Source organism: Centruroides vittatus, unplaced genomic scaffold (genome assembly GCF_030686945.1).
Source record: "Centruroides vittatus isolate TY-2023 unplaced genomic scaffold, ASM3068694v2 scaffold_386, whole genome shotgun sequence".
Lineage (NCBI taxonomy): Eukaryota > Metazoa > Arthropoda > Arachnida > Scorpiones > Buthidae > Centruroides > Centruroides vittatus.
The window spans coordinates 4,613,880-4,632,414 of record NW_027122706.1 but is presented as its reverse complement, the minus strand read 5'-3'; the positions used below and the strand labels follow the sequence as shown (position 1 = coordinate 4,632,414).

General features: G+C 29.3%; 1 protein-coding gene across 1 annotated transcript in view; it reads left to right on the top strand.

Moving 5' to 3' along the window:
• Window positions 1–18,535, top strand: part of LOC136988887 (tyrosine-protein kinase Fer-like) — a 70,501-nt gene that overhangs the window by 7,439 nt on the left and 44,527 nt on the right. Inside the window, exons 4-8 of the mRNA XM_067286892.1 lie at window positions 10,282–10,455; window positions 12,607–12,703; window positions 12,784–12,976; window positions 15,455–15,592; window positions 16,303–16,425. Of these exons, the coding sequence (XP_067142993.1) occupies window positions 10,282–10,455; window positions 12,607–12,703; window positions 12,784–12,976; window positions 15,455–15,592; window positions 16,303–16,425 (725 nt within the window). The remainder of the gene's footprint in view (window positions 1–10,281; window positions 10,456–12,606; window positions 12,704–12,783; window positions 12,977–15,454; window positions 15,593–16,302; window positions 16,426–18,535) is intronic.

The window sequence follows — 18,535 nt, the reverse complement described above, 5'->3', positions numbered from 1 at the left end:
AGGTTGTTTTAAGATGACTGAAAATGTTTGAAAATTAAAATTATACTGCATTTTTAAAGTCTTAATTTGAGTGTTAGTACTATGATTTTTGATGTTACAGAAACAAAAACTGTCAGAAAGTAATACCACACAATAACTTGGTGTTTTTGTTTGTTGGCTAAAAATGTATAAAAGTCCAAATTCCAAAGTCTAAAGGTATATGCGAAAAGTGATTTAACAGTATAAAGAGTTATGTACAAAAGATTAAGTTGTCTGCAATTCAAGGACTTCCAATATTGAATAATAAAAATTTTCATAGAAAGAAAAAAGGGGAAAGAGAAAGGATATATTATCAGTTGTTAACTTATTCCATGTTGAAATTTTTGTTTGAAATTTTTATCCATTGCATGTGGCTGCCATGTTGAATTTTTGTTGATGTTAAGCCTAACGAAAAAAAAAAAAATAATAAAACGTCTCGGCAAATAAGAAATTCCTGAATGAAAGTTGATGATAAAATTGCCAATTGTCTGTATATGCACCTTGTAGTGATAACGAATTAATCAAAGAAAATAAAACTTTTAAGAAAATAATTATGGCTATTGTATTGTCTGAAATTATTTTTTATTTTTCACAAATAAAATAGATATATTAATAAATATAAAAACAAAAAAAATTATATTTTGGAAGTTAGTTTTAATATAAACGTTTAATATACAAAACACCTTTTAGTTTTTGAGAGAAATATTTAATTCAAAACAAACATTTTCAGCTTGATTTACAGGCCATCTTCAGGTAGAAAACGAGAACGGAACTAATACATTCCGTAAATGGTTTTAATATAAAAATTATAATGACTAGCAACATCTAGTTCCAAAAACAAGAATTGTTGGGAATAATACAGGACAGGTTAAAAATCAAGATTGGAAAAACATGTGAAAATTAGAGGAATTATTTTAATACTGTATTCAATGAAGATTGTAGAAAAAATATTTTATACAGTGGCCACTGCTTACTGTAATCACATTGGTTCAAGACTGTTTTGATAATAAGTGGCTGCCATCCTCTTGCAGGGCAACCAGTCTTCAGGGGCATGTGTTTACAACAGGGGGGGTGGTCAACCAATCAATTGTAATTGACTGATCAATGTCAAAAAAACTTTTTGATCAATTGCTCTATAGTATTTGTTGTTCTCAATTTCATTACACTTATGATTTTGTTAAATTAAAAAAATCACATTAAATTAATTTCAATATTAAATCATGAATGAGAGGAAGTATGAATACTTGTTTATACTGTATACATAATACTATGTCACAGTTGGTACAGATGTTACTGTAAACTTACATTACACAGTGATGCTATTTTTGTCTAACAATATATCATGACTAGCATAGTTTTAATATAATGAAAGTTCATTGCAGCAACAAAAAGTTGCCTATCCTGTTCTGCAGTATCAATAGAATAGCACATTAAGTTATAATCATAAAACAAAATAAAACTAAAGGAAATAAATTTAAGGTGTTATTTAATATATAAAAATAGATATAGTATTACAATGGTAACTCCAATGTTTGTTTGTTTATGTAAAGTTTTCAATGTTCTAAAAAAAACTTATTTGGGAGTAGTCAAAGCACTACAGTTCTCAACTGGTGATATGCAAAATGGTATAGAATACTTTTTAATACATTTTTAATCAGTGCAGTATTTAAAAAAAATAAAGAGCAAATTATTAAATACTATTTTCAGAAAAGTAATAATTAATGTTTTTGAAAAATTATCATAAACTAATTCTAATAAATATCACAAATGCTCTAGTGTAATCTGATAACAATAAACAGCAGACTGATCACAATAACTGGCAAGATTTTATTCCAGAGATTACAATAAGTGGCAACCACTGTATTAAAACATAAGATAAAAAACTTTATGTCTTTTTATTAAAAAATGCTGTGTTGGCTAATAACATGTAATTTTATGTTATGCCTCTTATAACTGTTTTTTACTAAAGACCAAGACCATAGAATCAACTTTTTTTTTTATAAACTTTTAATGCATTAAAGGTTTATAAAAAATTATTGGAGTGCAATAATTTTATTTCAATTACAGATGGGAAATGTGAATACAGTGGGTGATCAGTTAACGAACAAATCGGATAATGAACACTTTCGCGAAAGATTTTTATGTTCGGACAACGAACACATGTTTGGGTAATGAACACCTCACAGAACAAACACAGGAAGAAGTGACAAAATAATGAATACTGATTGGTCTTCCCTAGTCTTCGAGCAACAATTTGAAACTTTTCGGAGTGCGGAAGACATTGACAGTGATGCTCAACTCGGTATATACTGATCGGATAGTATTCCTCTGAATTTTGAAACTCTCCCTTATAATTCCAGCCTTTTATTTTTCTGACAGAAACAATTTTCTTATAGTATTCGCCAGACTGTCAGGTGGGCACTTGTTAAGTTTTGCATCGGTTTTTATTTTTGAAAGGTAAGAGTATAATAGCAAAGTGGCAGAAGATGTCTGATGTTGCTGGCAGTATGGCTTAAACAGGTCTACAGTAGATTGCAGTTCAATCTTATCTAAGAAAGATACTGTGTAATCAAGAAGACTCAAGCAGCTAAAGGAGTAACAAAAATTACATCTGAGAAATAAAGAACATTGAAGAGCTCATAATAGAACCTGAAACTGATCTGACGACAGAAGAACGCCAAGAACTCTCAAATGAAGAACACCAAGAAACTCGGCAAGATATGATTTTTTTCGAAAAAGAGGATTAATGCCGATATCTGCTATTAAAGATCTTTTGAAGAAGTGGGAGGATGTCAGAACAACAGTCAATGGTCTTAGAATGGCACCCAAAACAAGGTGAGGTTAATAGGCTTGGTGCTCTCTACAATTACAATGTAATTACTTTCGAAAAATGGGGGCGTATCTCAACCACTGAAGCTGCTGGTGACTTTTGCTAAGCACTTCACTTGTGACATCAATTCTTAAATTATCAATTTGACCTAACACATTTTTCTTTTTGATTTGTTAAAGAAGAGTAACAATTGGATATACTAACTACAATAAGAAAAGTTTAATATTAATAGAAATGCAACGTTCGCAAACTGAGAGGGAAAGACCGCCACTTAACAGAACCAAACCAGCGAACAAACGGAACGACTCCACAGCAACAAATTCCAAGCTTATTACGGACTTTAATTTACAAACGGATAAAAACCTACATGTTACTCATGATGAAAATGTGAGTACCAGTGAAGACTCTATTCAACAAAACATTCAAGATTTCTCAGGTGAGCCATCTTTATCTTCTATCTCAACACGGGATCCAGATAACTTGTTAGACACTTCTTCAACAGTTTTATGGAACAAAATTTCCAGTTTTATAAGGATATCTAATGACAAACTCTTTAACCAAATTACTTATATTAAGGAGGAACTAAACTTAATCCATGAAAATTTACGAGAAACCAAAGAACGACAAACAAAGATGGAGGAACAAATTACTAATTTACGCCAACAGATTGATATCTTGCAGATCGAAAAAGACTTTACACAATTTAAAATGGACAGTATAACTAATGATTTTAATCATAATAACATCATATTGTATAATTACCCAAATCGACAGATATTTCTAAAGAAGAAATTTATAATTTTATTGTTTCCAAGCTAAACATTTATAATATAGTTCAGGATGATATTTTAGAGGTAATCCAATTAACGAAACTTCCAAATTGATTCTAAAAATAACTTTTAATAATAATCAACTTCAAAATTCTGTCTTTTTTACTTACATTCTTAAAAAACAACAAAATCAACTTGAAGACTGGGGAGATACCCAAATATCATCAGACCTGACAAAAAACTCAAGGATCAGACGAAAAAACTTACTCCCAATGCTATATGAAATACGAAAACTAAATCCACGTGCTAAATTATAGAATGATATTATAACAACAGGAAAAGAAAAAATCACATATAATATTAATGCAAAAAGTCTGGTCTATGCAGATTCTTTTTTACCACTCTCTAATTCAAAGAACTCTACTAGCTGATATACTTTACATGAAAGTCAAACACAAAGTTCCTCTAACCTCGAAATCAACTACCCAATCTCTGTTATAAACTGGAACTACTAAGGTCTTAAATATAAAACTTCATTTGTTCAAATTATTTTTATACATCTAATTTCTCCAATAAATTTATGGTAGAATCCGTATTAGCAAGTAAATCAGCAGGTCCAGGATGTCCGAGTGGAGGCCTTTGTATATTGATACAAAAAGATTTTTTTAAAGTAATTCAAGTAAAAAAAGCTAGTAATTATATCCTACTCCTTATCTCTATAAATAAAATAAACTACTAAATAAGAATATTAATCTATTGATGATAATGTTATCCTATGTGCTGCCTGGTGATCTAACTATCCTCAATGAAATCTTTAAAATTATTGATACATGGTACCACATAACTCCTACATTATTGTACTAGGAGACCTCAACTCCAGAATTGGTGAAATGATGGACACCAAATATAAGGGTTCTAATCACCTAATTTATAATTACCGGAAATCTAAGGACAAACAAGCCAACAATATGGGAAAAAGACTAATAGAATTAATAACTGAATACAAACTATTTATACTGAATGGATGCATTAAATCTGATCTCCCTGCGGAATACACCTGCTTAACCCACACTGGAAAATCTACAGTTGACCTTACAATATGCTCTGACCTATGTTTGGACTGCTGCATGGAATTCATGATAACTTCATTTGACATATCGGACCATTTCTCTACAATAACCAAATTTTTACTATCTCCCTCAAAGAAGATTAATAATCAATTTAAAAATAGCCCAAAAATAAAATATAGAACTTCAAAATACCAAACAGAGATTGACAACCGTATGCTTACTGTCCTGGAAATAACGGATACTAATAGTGAAAAAATATACAAGCTAATGATGACAATTTTAAATGACTATATATGCTTAAATAAAAAGAAAAACCTTCAAAATACAGCCAAAGAAATATGGTATGACTCTGACTGTAATAGAATGAGAATGAAAAAACAAGAGGAATTAAATAAATTTAGACAAAATTCGAATTACCTTAATTTTGAAAATTATAAAAAAGCCAAACGATCTTATAACAATCTATTGAAAATCAAAAAGTCAAATTATTTTCGTAAAATTGAATTAAACTTAATCAAAAATAATAACAATGGAAAACTATTTTGGAATATAATACGGAGATTTCGGCCGAAACTAAATTCAATTGTAAGTTCTGCCATAATAGACTACGATACTTGGAAGCATTTCTTTCAGAGATTCCCACAAATTCATATGGAGCCACCCTTAACTATAAGCACTGAAGTCTACAACGACATCTTAGATTCTGATTTTAATATCACTGAACTAAACGAAGCTATCAAAAAAACAAAAAGTAAAACAATGCCAGGCAATGATAATATACCAACTGATTTTTTTTAAATGTTATCGTACAATTCCAGACTAAAATTACTAAACTTATTTAACAGTATGTACAAATCTAATTACTATCCGGAATCCTGGAATTCAGCCACTATCACAATGATTTATAAAAAAAGGTGACCAAACTTCTAGTAACTATAGACCGATCGCACTGTTATCCACCATAAGAAAATGTTTCACTTCAATCCTTGCAAGAAAATTTCAACTATAGACCAAAACTATGGGATTAGAAGCTGAATTTCAATATGCATTTACCACAAAAAAAGCAACCTTTACCCTATTAATGATAGTTCAACTCTACCTTCTAAAAAACATAGAAAAGTATATGCCACTTTTGTTGACATTCAGAAAGCATTTGATTCAATATATATTCCACTATTGATACACAACTTGAAATCCTGTGGTGCAGGTGTCCGATTTACTTCTGCAATCCTAAAACTATACTCAAATTATAATATTAGAATAAAACAAAGTAATAATATCTCTCAACCATTATCTCTATCTCGTGGAATTCTCCAAGGTGATCCTCTTTCCCCATATTTATTCAATTTCTACCTCATAGGCATTGATCATCTTTTCTCTGAATCAACTGACAGAATAATAATAGTTGTTTGTTGGTTAATAATAGGTAACAGAGTTTTTCACTATATCCTTTTTGCTGACGATCTTGTTCTCCTGGCCCCAACAAAAATCTCATTACAAAGGAAAATTAATCAACTTAACAAATTTTTTCATTCGATATATCTTACAATAAACTCGACTAAGACAAAAGCTATGATATTCTGCAATAATTGTAAAATAGCTGAAAAAAATACTAAAATATATCATGAAAACTCTCTATTACAAACCGTGAATGAAATAGATTATTTGGGTATCAAGTTTGACTGGAATTTAACATTTAAAGCACATTTTAACAAAATGAAAGTCAAAGCAAAGCAAGCCATTGATAATTTAGTACTTGTATGTTCAAAGCTAAAAACTTCCAATCTGAATATCCATATTAAATTATTTACTACAATTATCCCTGTGATATACTATGCAAGCCTGATTTGGAGTCTAGACTACGTTTATAAATTGGAGTATTTTCATATTTATTACTTATGCAAATTATTTCAACTTGAAAGAACTATCCCAGGCTATGCTATACGACACGAAGTGAATCGAATTTGGCTATTCCCTTTTCTACTGAAACGTCTAATTAAATTCTGTTATAAACTAAAATTTAAAAATGACAATATAATAACCTATCTACACCACAAAAATATTAATCAGAGTAAAAATCAAAAATTTAAACAACTATGGCAGTACAAGTTAACTAAAATCTTAAATACATTTGGAGTATTTGAGCTATTATTTTGAGACAATATTCAGGATTGGAAATTTGGATATACACTTTTAATAAATTCAGCAATTTCTCAAGCAATAAATAAAGATCAAAATTCATTAAATCAAAGCACCTATCATCCATGGTATACCGACTTGTTACAAGTTCTGTCTGTTCAAACCCTATATGTTGCAACCAATGAGCTTAAATGTAAAACGCCTAATAATACAACTTTGTTTAAATAAATATACTCTTTTCATCAATAATATCTACATTGACTTTACAAGCTCTCATTGCTTCCTTTGTCATTCTGCAGACTTCTCACCATATTATTTAATTTATAACTGTCAAGAACTTAATAGTCTGCGAGACCATTATAAAATACTTCAAATATGTAACTACAACTCATCGCTTGATTTTAAAAGAAGTCTAAATAACCTTAATAAGAAAAATCTTTATCAAATATATAATTACTTTGTCAAAATTTTTGAGAAATTTTATTACAATTAATTAATGTATATAAATGGTCCTTGATCGAACAATTCTGGCTATTCTTGTATACACTATTCTTGATAAAAACAATGAAACACTATGTATCTATATTTGTTATTGTTAACCATTGCGATTAAGTTTTATTTAATACCTATACTTAATATATATTAAAGTTGCATAACTGTAATCACCTTATCCAGTTGTATCTCCCCCATAACAGAGAAATTATTCTCTATCTGTTAACATTGCTTTGTATGATTTACCAAGTTATTTTAATAAATGATGATGATGATGATCACTTTCGAAAAATCCTGAAGAAGAGAGAAAAGCAATCGACATTAGACAGATTCTTTAACTCCCACAAATGGAAAAAACATGACTAATAAAAATGCAACATTGTGTATATATGTGTTTTTATTATTACATATAAATAAACGTAGTAAGAAAGTATATATATATATATATATATATATATATATTTATTTATTTATTTATTTATTTTGAGGATCTCTAGAACAAATTAATCAAATTGCCATAAAAACCTATGATAAATCAATAATTGGTTAACGAACAATTTGGATAGCGAACAGTCTTGGAACAGATTATGTTCATTAACTGATCACCCACTGTACAATGCATGATCAGATTTCAAAGTCATATTATACAAATTTGTACTTATGTTAAACATCATTCAATACATTTTATATTTATGTATTCTATATTGATTACTTTTGTTTGTTTTAGAAACTTAGCAGTTTTAATTGAATAATATATTCAAAAACTAAAATTAAAATATGATGATAACTATATAACATAAATACAGTGAAAACTTGATTATCCAAAATTGTATGTATGTTATTTCTATATAAAAATGTGCTCACTAATAACAACAAATTACATTAAGAATAAACTGTACTGTCTTTTGGTGTTAGTCATTTATGTGAAAAGTGTTCAACTACAAAGAAGTACTCAAAGTCTGATAATTATATTAAAGCAGACGATTTACTGGATTAAATTAGGCTACATTACTGCCACTAATAATTATGAAATACCAAGTAATTTGACAATAGAACTAGAATTGGGCACCATCTCTATCCAATCCTTTGGTTCCAGACATTTAATTTACTAGTATATGGTTATATCTAAACTAAATATGTCTGGAAGTGAAAGATAATTTAACTCAACCCCCCTACAGACTAATTTTTTTCTTTCAAAATTTTATAAATGATTTAATAAATATTAATTTAATTATAATTATTAAATTTAATAAAAGATAGTGTCTAATGCCTACTTCTAGTGCAAATTACTTGGTATTTAATAATTATTAGTAGTGATAATGTAGCCCAATTTAATCTGGTAATTGTTTGGCTTTAATACAAAGAAGTACTTTTGACATTTCAAAATGTCATCTTCAGGCAAGAGTGTATTTAACATTTGAATTACAATTTTTCAAAAGTAATTTATTCTTTGTCATGATTATCTAAACTTGATTAGACCAGGGCTCTTTTGAATAAACAAATTTTTGGATAATCCGGAAACTTGCTTAATTTTGTTTTGGGTACATTAAGCATTATATTTAAAGTTTCATAAACTATAAATATTGTAATACAATTACTTTATTTGAAAATAAATTAATTTATTCAAAATCTAATGTAATGTTATATATGTGGTGTAGTTTTATAGATGATGTAGTAATTTCCAGTTACACAGCAGATTTGGACTCTATGTTTTATATTCCGTGTAGTATGTACAGTACATGCTACACATTCTTGTTTTTCTTTCTTCTATTGTAATTAGAAAATTTTGAGCAAATTAACACTTTAATGTAAAAATAATTTAAGTAATTCATCAACTGAATAAATTGCAAAATATGATCAAAATAATATCTGAAAAAATAAATTTAATTTAAATAATTTATTGACCAATAATACTCACCTCTGTAACCTGTTACCGGTGCGTTATGTGTAAAAATACAGTGAGTGACACTCGTTTTTGAACTATCACAAAGTTCTTCAGGTCAAATAGGTTTGGAATGCTTCAGAATTTGACCTGAAGAAGAACTTTGTGATAGTTCGAAAACGAGTGTCACCCACTGTATTTTTTACACATAACACACTGGTAACAGGTTACAGAGGTGAGGATTTTACTCCGGTGTTGAAGTAAAGATGAACTCTGTATTTGACCAATAATAATCAGATAGAAGCAATTTTGTCTTTTATATCAGTTTCATCATGTAATGTTATAATCGTTTTTCATATGTGGCTTTGGTTTAAACTTTGCTATAAAGTTTCTAATTGTGACATTAAAGATTATTTGTAAAAGATCAGTTTTTATAAAAAGTTGTAACTAAGATACAACATAAGAACATATTTTATCTATTAGAAACAAAATTAATTAAAACTGATGTGTTACTTAACTATCTTTAGAAGAAATGCAAGATTTTTATGATCAAATAACTTATCTCACTATTAAAATAATAATAAATGGTGAAAAGGTTAACATTCTGAATTTTGTGTAAATACAGCCACTGCCATAAATAGCTTTTTATGTATCCTGTCCAAGATAAAAGTTTTGATTCCCTTGTTTTTGGAAAAAATAAAAGCAAAAAACAAATACAATAGAAATGATCTGTTAATTTTTAACTTTAATCGAAAATGTTATGAAATTGACCTCCATAGTGGCAAAATTTGAAAACGAAAATGTAATATTGATCATTTCTTCATACCTCCATTTCAGGATTTTCTTTTGTCCTGATCCTTGTGCTTATTCTCCTGTTGCATCTGTCTAGTTAAGGCACTGAGTACAGCAATGCTGAAAAGGATCATTTTATCAGTTTTTTTTTACTTACTTTGATTTATAATAGTTTTCAGTTACTTTTATGTTAATTTTTCATAGAGTAAGAAGATTAAATAATTTTATAATGAAAATATTTGTTTCTAATATTCTCTTTTAGTAAAAAAAGTGAAATTGTTATTTTAGGCTTGGTGTGTAATTACAGAAGAAACTGAAAGACTAAGTCGGTTAATGCAAGAAAATACCGATCATCTAGTATCAAATACTTTAGAATCATTTAGCCATTTAATTTTAGAAAAACGAGCATTAAAAAATGTGTATGTAGAGGAACATTTACGCATTTGTGGAAAATTAACTCAAGTAAGAATTTTATTATTATTATTATTATTATTATTATTTGGCTGCAATTTGAAAAAATTATAGCCCTATAAATTTCCACTGTCATCCGCCGTTCGTCCATCCATCTTTCTTTAATTTCGAGAATGGAGTTAGATAGATGAAATCCGAGATGAGATATGGAAACCTTAGGGGCATGAGGTCCCAATTAACTTTTGATGCAAACTGGAAGTCACATTATTTCAATTCAAAATTTTTCCCCTGAAAGCAATTAATAGATGACCAGCACAACTCTATTGTTAAAGGAAAAGTATGATGTACAGGGACAAGATACTACACTATTCATTTGAGATGGAGAGCATATATATTAAATTAAATAAATTAAAAATATGATTAAAAATTGCAACACTGTATTGTGATGATGTCACAATAAATAATTGCTCATTATTATTATTATTGTTAATTAAATTGCATTTGATGTTCAAATATACTAAATAATTTAAATTTAGTAATTGATATATGCCACTAAAATGTTTCTTAAAAATGTTAAAATAAATTTACAACAGGAACCAAACTTTGTTAATTTAAATACATCAAAAGCTATACAATGTAACTAAGGGAGTGTTTTGTTTTTCTTAAAGCTCACACAAAATTGTTTTCAGTTTGAACATTAGTTGTGACAGATTGTTAGTGAAGTCTCTTCCATGTGATTTGCATTATTGCATTCAGTCTCAAAATCTGATTGATCAATATTGGTAAAACTTTGCTATTTTTTATTTATTGTAATGAGGAATTCAAAAACATTATAAAAAATGGGGATCCATGACTTCATTTTCAAGATACAAGGTTGTATCACAAGTGCACATGACAAGGTAATATTGCATGAATTGCGTGACTTTGTCAGGTGATGTCCCAAGGTCAGTAGCATGTCTTCTGTAGGCTTATAGAATTGAGTTTGTTTTCAAAATTTGTTGGGCTGATTTTGATGAAACTTTGCCATTTTCCATTAATTGCGACGAGGAATCCAAAAATGTAATGTGGATCTATTTAAATTTAAAAATAGAGATCTGTGTCTTCATTTTCAATATACAGTAAAGTTAAAGTGCAATGTCCATGCTCTGTGACTTGAGCACACCTAACAGAATTTAGGAGAGAAAAATAAAAAGCAACATTGCATGCACCAAACAGAAAATAGACAAACAAACAAAACATAAGAACAAAACAATTGCTATCGATTGCTTTGTTTTTGGCTTGTCTCTTCATGTCGGCAAGTGCAAGAATTGTTTCTTTATACCTGGCCAGTGCAAGGATCACATTAACCATGGCTGACAGATAAGAGGATTGCCTCTCCTGTAGCTGGCAGGTACAAGCAGGGTTGTGGAAAGGCAAGGACAGAGGGGTAAAGATCAGGATTTCAAGATGATGGGATGCTAAAGTTCCAAAATTGTTATGTGGGTGAACTAATAAATTCATAGAAACTGTCACACACAAGTATGAAAAATTATATTATGAAATATAATAAACATTATATTAATAAAAATTGATTATATAATTTTTAAATTTGTAACAGACTAATGAAAGGCTTATCCAAAAGATTTCATATTTAAGTTTGCCCCTCTTGTCAAATACTCAAATACTCTTGCTAATTATATAGGTACAAAGATAGCTTCTTTTGTAGTGGCAAGTGCAAAGTTTATCTGTCCATGTTCATCTGATATAAGGATTGCCTCTTCTGTGTGTAACAATTGAAAGACTGCTTCTTTCTTTCTGGTTCCATTCTATCGCAATATGACGAAATCCACAAGTTTGTAGTTTATTTTATTTAAAACTATTTTAGAGAGGAGAAAATGCTTTAAAATTTTTAAACTTCATTGAATGAAATACATTAAAAGAAAGAATGTAATTAATTTTATAATAGAAAAATAGAAGTTTACTTATTATTTTAATTTTTAGAAGACAAAAATTTGTTTTTTTAGCTATTGTTTATAATAACTAATAATAATAATTTTATAAATTTTTAAAATATTTTAAATTAAATAATAAACATTAAATATGGTAATTTATTTATAAATTCAATTATTTAAGATCAGACATTTTTGTATTTGCATTAATGAATCTTATAATTTGTTTTTAATTATATTTAATTCATTAATATATTAATTATTATTTAATTAGTTACAAGAATCTGTGAATAAAACTAGAAATGAATATGAAAAATCTATAGATTTATGGAAAATAGCTAGAGCAAAATATGAAGATCAATATATTAAAGGTAGAAATTTAATACAGTTTAAAAATAAAAATATTCTTTATAAATATTTTTATATTTTATAATGCTTTGTTTATTTGAAGGTAAACATACAAAGAAACTAACAGAAGCAAAGGAAAGATATCAAAAATTGACAAAAAAGTTACATCATATTCACAATGATTACATTCTGTTATTAGGAGAAGCAACAAAATATGAAAGAGATTTCAGAACAACTTTATTATTAAGTCTTCTAGAATATCAACAGTCTGTGCTTCAAGAATCTGTTGTAACTTGGTAACAATAATTTAAAATTTATTTAAAGTAAAGTAAAATAAAAAAATATAAACTCACAAATCTTATAATATAGTAGCTCTGAATAATCTAACTTTTTTCAATTTGGGGCCAAATTACATATTTGAACTTAAATCATGAATCAGAGAAATAATTTTTTTAATGAGAATATAAAATAAGACACTTTAATCATATGGTAAACCAAGTCCAAATTATACATTAATAATCAAATGATAATGTTGGATTCATTATTGTGCTATAACTTGGTTGATGAAATGTATAGATATCAGGAATGTAACCATTGATGCTTTTCTGTCCCTCACTCTTTGCAGCCCTATGAGTTTAAAAATAAACAGTGTAAAATACATCATAGCTGTTGATGACTGGATGAAACAGATAACAGATACATCAGACTCAAATACTAGGCTAAACAAATAGCCAAAAGATACAGAGGAATAAAATTTAATACTTGTTCTTGTTTAGCCTTTTCTTTTTTATTGAGCATTGTCATGTGTATCACTGTTTGTATCACTGGTACCTGTACATCATCTACCTTGCACTGACATGCAAGGTAGATGATGTACCAATATGGTAGCTCCTTGCACAATAATGTACTGTTAGTGATCTTGGACTATTGTGTTTTGATGATAGCCTACCTATCTATCACACTTTCGAGAACCTCTTACCGGTGTTAGACACAAAACGAAAGATCGTTGTAAACGTTTTCGAACTTGGTAGTTCTTCTTCAGACGGTAAAAAAACAGGTAAATCAAATCGAATAACGGAACAAATTATTTTTAAACCGAAATCGAATGCTTCACGATGCAGCTGGTTGAACAGACATGCGCATTCGGTGTGAGTGGAAGGCGATTAAAGGTTCATGTCGATGAGGGCCTGCCAGGCGGTGGACAAATTGAGTTCTTCTTTATAGTTTATGCAGGTGGTGGTGCGGCTGTGTTTGTAAATGGAGATAGCCTCCAACCACTTCAGGTGTTCAGAGTGAGGTGTTGTGATGATAAGTCTGGCTTGGTTTAGGGCCACTTCGATGTCCAGATCGGTTGCGTAAGTAGAGAGAGCCGTAGAATTTCTCCCATGGAGAATATCCGCATTGTGCTCACGTATTCTGATTCCCAAGGATCTCTTGGTTGAGCCGACATAAACAAGATTTCTGTCAAACCTGTGATCCTTAAGAGGTATGGAGTAGACGCCCGGAAGTCTGTTGGGGTCGGGGGAATCTTTCCCATTACAGAGGATGTCCAATATGGTGGGGCATCTTCTGTATGCGATCTTAATACGGCGCTCGTGGGTAATCCTCTTATATAACGACGCCACGTACGGGTTGTATGTGACGGGGATCCGCGTCTCATCTTCAGGTTGATTGCTGGGACGTGAGCAGATGTCGGAAATATGTGCTGTGCGACGGTGACGGTTAACTAATCTGTTAATAAGCTTGTGGTACCTGTGGAAGGATGCTACATGTCTGATGTGCTCCAATTCGGTGGCCAGTGCTGCTGGAGTGGACGAATGCGAAAACGCCCTCTTAATTAGCGTGTTGAAAGCGGCAGACTTGTATTGGAACTTGCAGACTTCCGGGCGTCTACTCCATACCTCTTAAGGATCACAGGTTTGACAGAAACCTTGTTTATGTCGGCTCAACCAAGAGATCCTTGGGAATCAGAATACGTGAGCACAATGCGGATATTCTCCATGGGAGAAATTCTACGGCTCTCTCTACTTACGCAACCGATCCGGACATCGAAGTGGCCCTAAACCAAGCCAGACTTATCATCACAATGCCTCACTCTGAACACCTGAGGTGGTTGGAGGTTATCTCCATTTACAAACACAGCCACGCCACCACCTGCATAAACTATAAAGAAGAACTCAATTTGTCCACCGCCTGGCAGGCCCTCATCGACATGAACCTTTAATCGCCTTCCACTCACACCGAATGCGCATGTCTGTTCAACCAGCTGCATCGTGAAGCATTCGATTTCGGTTTAAAAATAATTTGTTCCGTTATTCGATTTGATTTACCTGTTTTTTACTGTCTGAAGAAGAACTACCAAGTTCGAAAACGTTTACAACGATCTTTCGTTTTGTGTCTAACACCGGTAAGAGGTTCTCGAAAGTGTGATTTACATCCCCGGTGTTCCATGAGTGTATGTAGAAACCTACCTATCTATGCTAAGTCTATGCAAATCATCAATAATGTGGTTATCCACAAGGAAATTTCTGGTTAGGAAATATTCCTGAGATGATATACGTAATTGGACTAAAGCTAGGCAATTAAGTTGCCATCTTGTGTTAAATTTCGAAATTAGAATTAATTAATTAAGGTTATTTAGGAAGAAAAGTATCTGCACAACAAGCAGAAGTTGTGTTTAAATTCAGATATTTGATTATGCTTATAAATAATAAATTATAATAAAAATGTTTTAAAATAATTATAAGGAAAAATAATAATTTTTTGTTATTTAGGAAAAATGTCTTAAGAGATTTTGCTCAATATACAAATTTGTCACGTGAAAATTTCCAAACTGTTCATACAAGAATAAAAGAAAGCATTGAAGCTATTATTGCCAGTCAAGAATATACAGTATTTATTGATAAAAATAGGTAAATTTTATTTTATTTTTTGTAGAAATATTTTTAAAATTTTTATGTTAATAAAATTGATAATTTAAATATAGCTAAAGATGAAGTGCTTTTAATAAACATTTTTTATTTGATATATCATCATCTACATGTTCTATTATTGTGGAAAGTTTGTCTAATTTTTAGATAAACATCAAACACAATGTATATTAAAATTTATATATTTTAAACTAATTAGAATAAAAACTGTTTAAGAATTGTTTGTGCTTTTTAACTTTTAGAAATTTAAAAGATTGACTATAAATCTGGAGATGGAGCCAAGTTGCTTTGAAAATATTAAATAAGTAAAATTTGGACTTCTAAAAAGACATTTTTTGGTTAATTATATATGCACTTTGTGATATTATTTAAAAAAAAGTATGAAATCTTAAGTTTAAGTGTCATTTCAGTTTTTATCATTTAATTTTAAGAAAGAAAAAGATTCATTTATTTAGAAAAATACTTTTTTTTTCTTTACTTTTTTTTATCAGCACTGCTTTTACACTTAGCTAGTAATTAAGTTTTGGTAAATAATTTATAAATGGAATTTTACTTAATTACTTTAAATAAAAAGCTTTTGTTATATTTTTACTGAATGTTTTAGCAATGTTATTTTAATAATTAAAAATTATTACTGATGTCTATCATCAATATTTTAAGAATAATATTAAATTATATTTTGTTTACTTCAGGTCCTCTCCAATAGCTCCAGTTGAATTTAAATTCGATGAATATCTTCTAGATGATTATACAGGAAAATTAAAACCAAATCAATTGATAATTGATGATTATACATATGATAATTTAAAAGAAAGGTGAGTTGATAACTTTTATAATGTTAGTTATATAAAAAAAAATACTTTATTGAAATAAGATAATTGAATATTTCCCACATGATTAAAAATGATATTGGAAACAGATCTTTAGTAGTAAAAAATTAATTAAAAGTCAGTTAGTTTTTTTTTATAATGCATTACTAAGTGATTACCTAGAAATTTGAATTGAATATTTTTAAAATTTTTGCAGAAATTACTGCAATTAAGAATAATATTTACAAGGAGCATCCAGAAAAAAGAATGTTTGATTATAAAAAGGAAAAAAAAAACAGTAATGATAGAAAAAAAGTTTTATTAAGTAATTAGTACAAGATCAGTTATTTTTTACATAGTCACGATAACGATTTAAGCATTTGTCATAACATAGCATTAGTATTTAGATTCCTTCATCATAGACTTCCACTGCCGGTATTTTCAGTTAGCTAGTGACAGCTTCTTTTGCCTTGTCATTTGTTCCAAAATGTTCCAAATCCACTCAAAAACTTGTTCAGTTTGGGAAAGAGGTGAAAGTCACTGGGTATCAAGTTGTATGATAGGTGAAAACATCCCAGACAAATTTTTGAAGTACAGCTTGAATGGCTGCAGCAGAGCATGATCACACATTATCTTCATTGATTAAACATTAAACACCATTTTCTCAGACTTGTTTTGTGAATAATATGGTCGATCATACACTACTGTGATTTGTTTATGACTTTCTGTAAATAAACTTTTTTTGTGTTTAGAAAATGAATAACTCTTTGCACTTTACATTTGGTAGGATTTTTGTACACATTTTGACCCTTAACAAAACAGTAACAATAAACCTGTTGTTATCAAAACTTTACATGGGCAAAGCGAATACATCAGGAAATAAACTGACCTTGGATTGATGATGGCTGTCATTTACCTGCATAGAGTGCTATGCACAAATGTTCTTTGTTTTCTGGACAACCCTCATAGATTGTATAAATAAACAAAATATATTTTTAGTATACTGAATAAAATTTCACAAATATTTGCTACTACTATATGCAACTAAACAAATTTATTGAAGAAATTAAAAAGTTTTTCCAATAGATTCAACATTACCACTGCAAAAATTGATTTCCATTTCAATATTAAATTTATTTTAATATTATCATTATCAATAAACTTTTATTGCAAAAAGGATTAATTTCCTATTATATTGAGGATGGCTATGTTTTATTATTACATCTATAAAAATTATCGTTAGACAAACTATACATAATCTAATTAATTATTATAAAGTCCTATTTAATTGAAGTGGAGTGTTAGCGAAACTTCTTCTATGAAGCTTACAGAATTGTGTTTGTTCTCAAAATCTGTTTGATAGATTTTGATTATATTTTGCCATTTTCATTAATTTCAATGTGGAATCCAAAAATTCAATAAAAATGGGGGTCCTTGACTTTGTTTTTGAGATATAAGGAGGTTTCACAAGCACGTGTGACAAAGTGATATTGCACAAATTGCATGACTTAGTTGTGCAATGTTTTATGATCTCTAGCATATCTTGTATGGGCTTATAGAATCAAGTTTCTTCTCAAAATTTAATGGCTCAACTTTGATAAAATTTTGTCATTTTTCATTAATTGAGATGAGGAATCCAGAAATGTAATATGGGTCCATTTAAATGTAAAAAATCCAGCAACAAATTGCTGAACTTTCCCGGCAACATTTAAAATTCTGATGGCGCTATCTGTTAAGATATTTCATTTAAAAAAACTGTTTACATTTTAAATTATTATAAAATGACAAAAAGCTTAATTATGGGAGTATGGATGGATTTTATAAAAAATTGTAAATGCTAATAACAAATAAAATCATCATTAAGCCGACCCTACTTCAGATACGACACACAACCACCCTTTATCTCTCCACCCGTTGATCTTAAACCACCAAAATTTAATAACATCAATTCTCCTAATACACAAATCTTCCTGCAAAATTTCAGAAATATTCAAAAGCACAAGAGTTATTAAGCTTCAAAGAGGTTAAATAAAATTGTTCCTCACACAAACATGCTCACATTAACATCCATACATACAGAAAAATCTCTGAATGTTTTTGTATTTCTCAACATTTC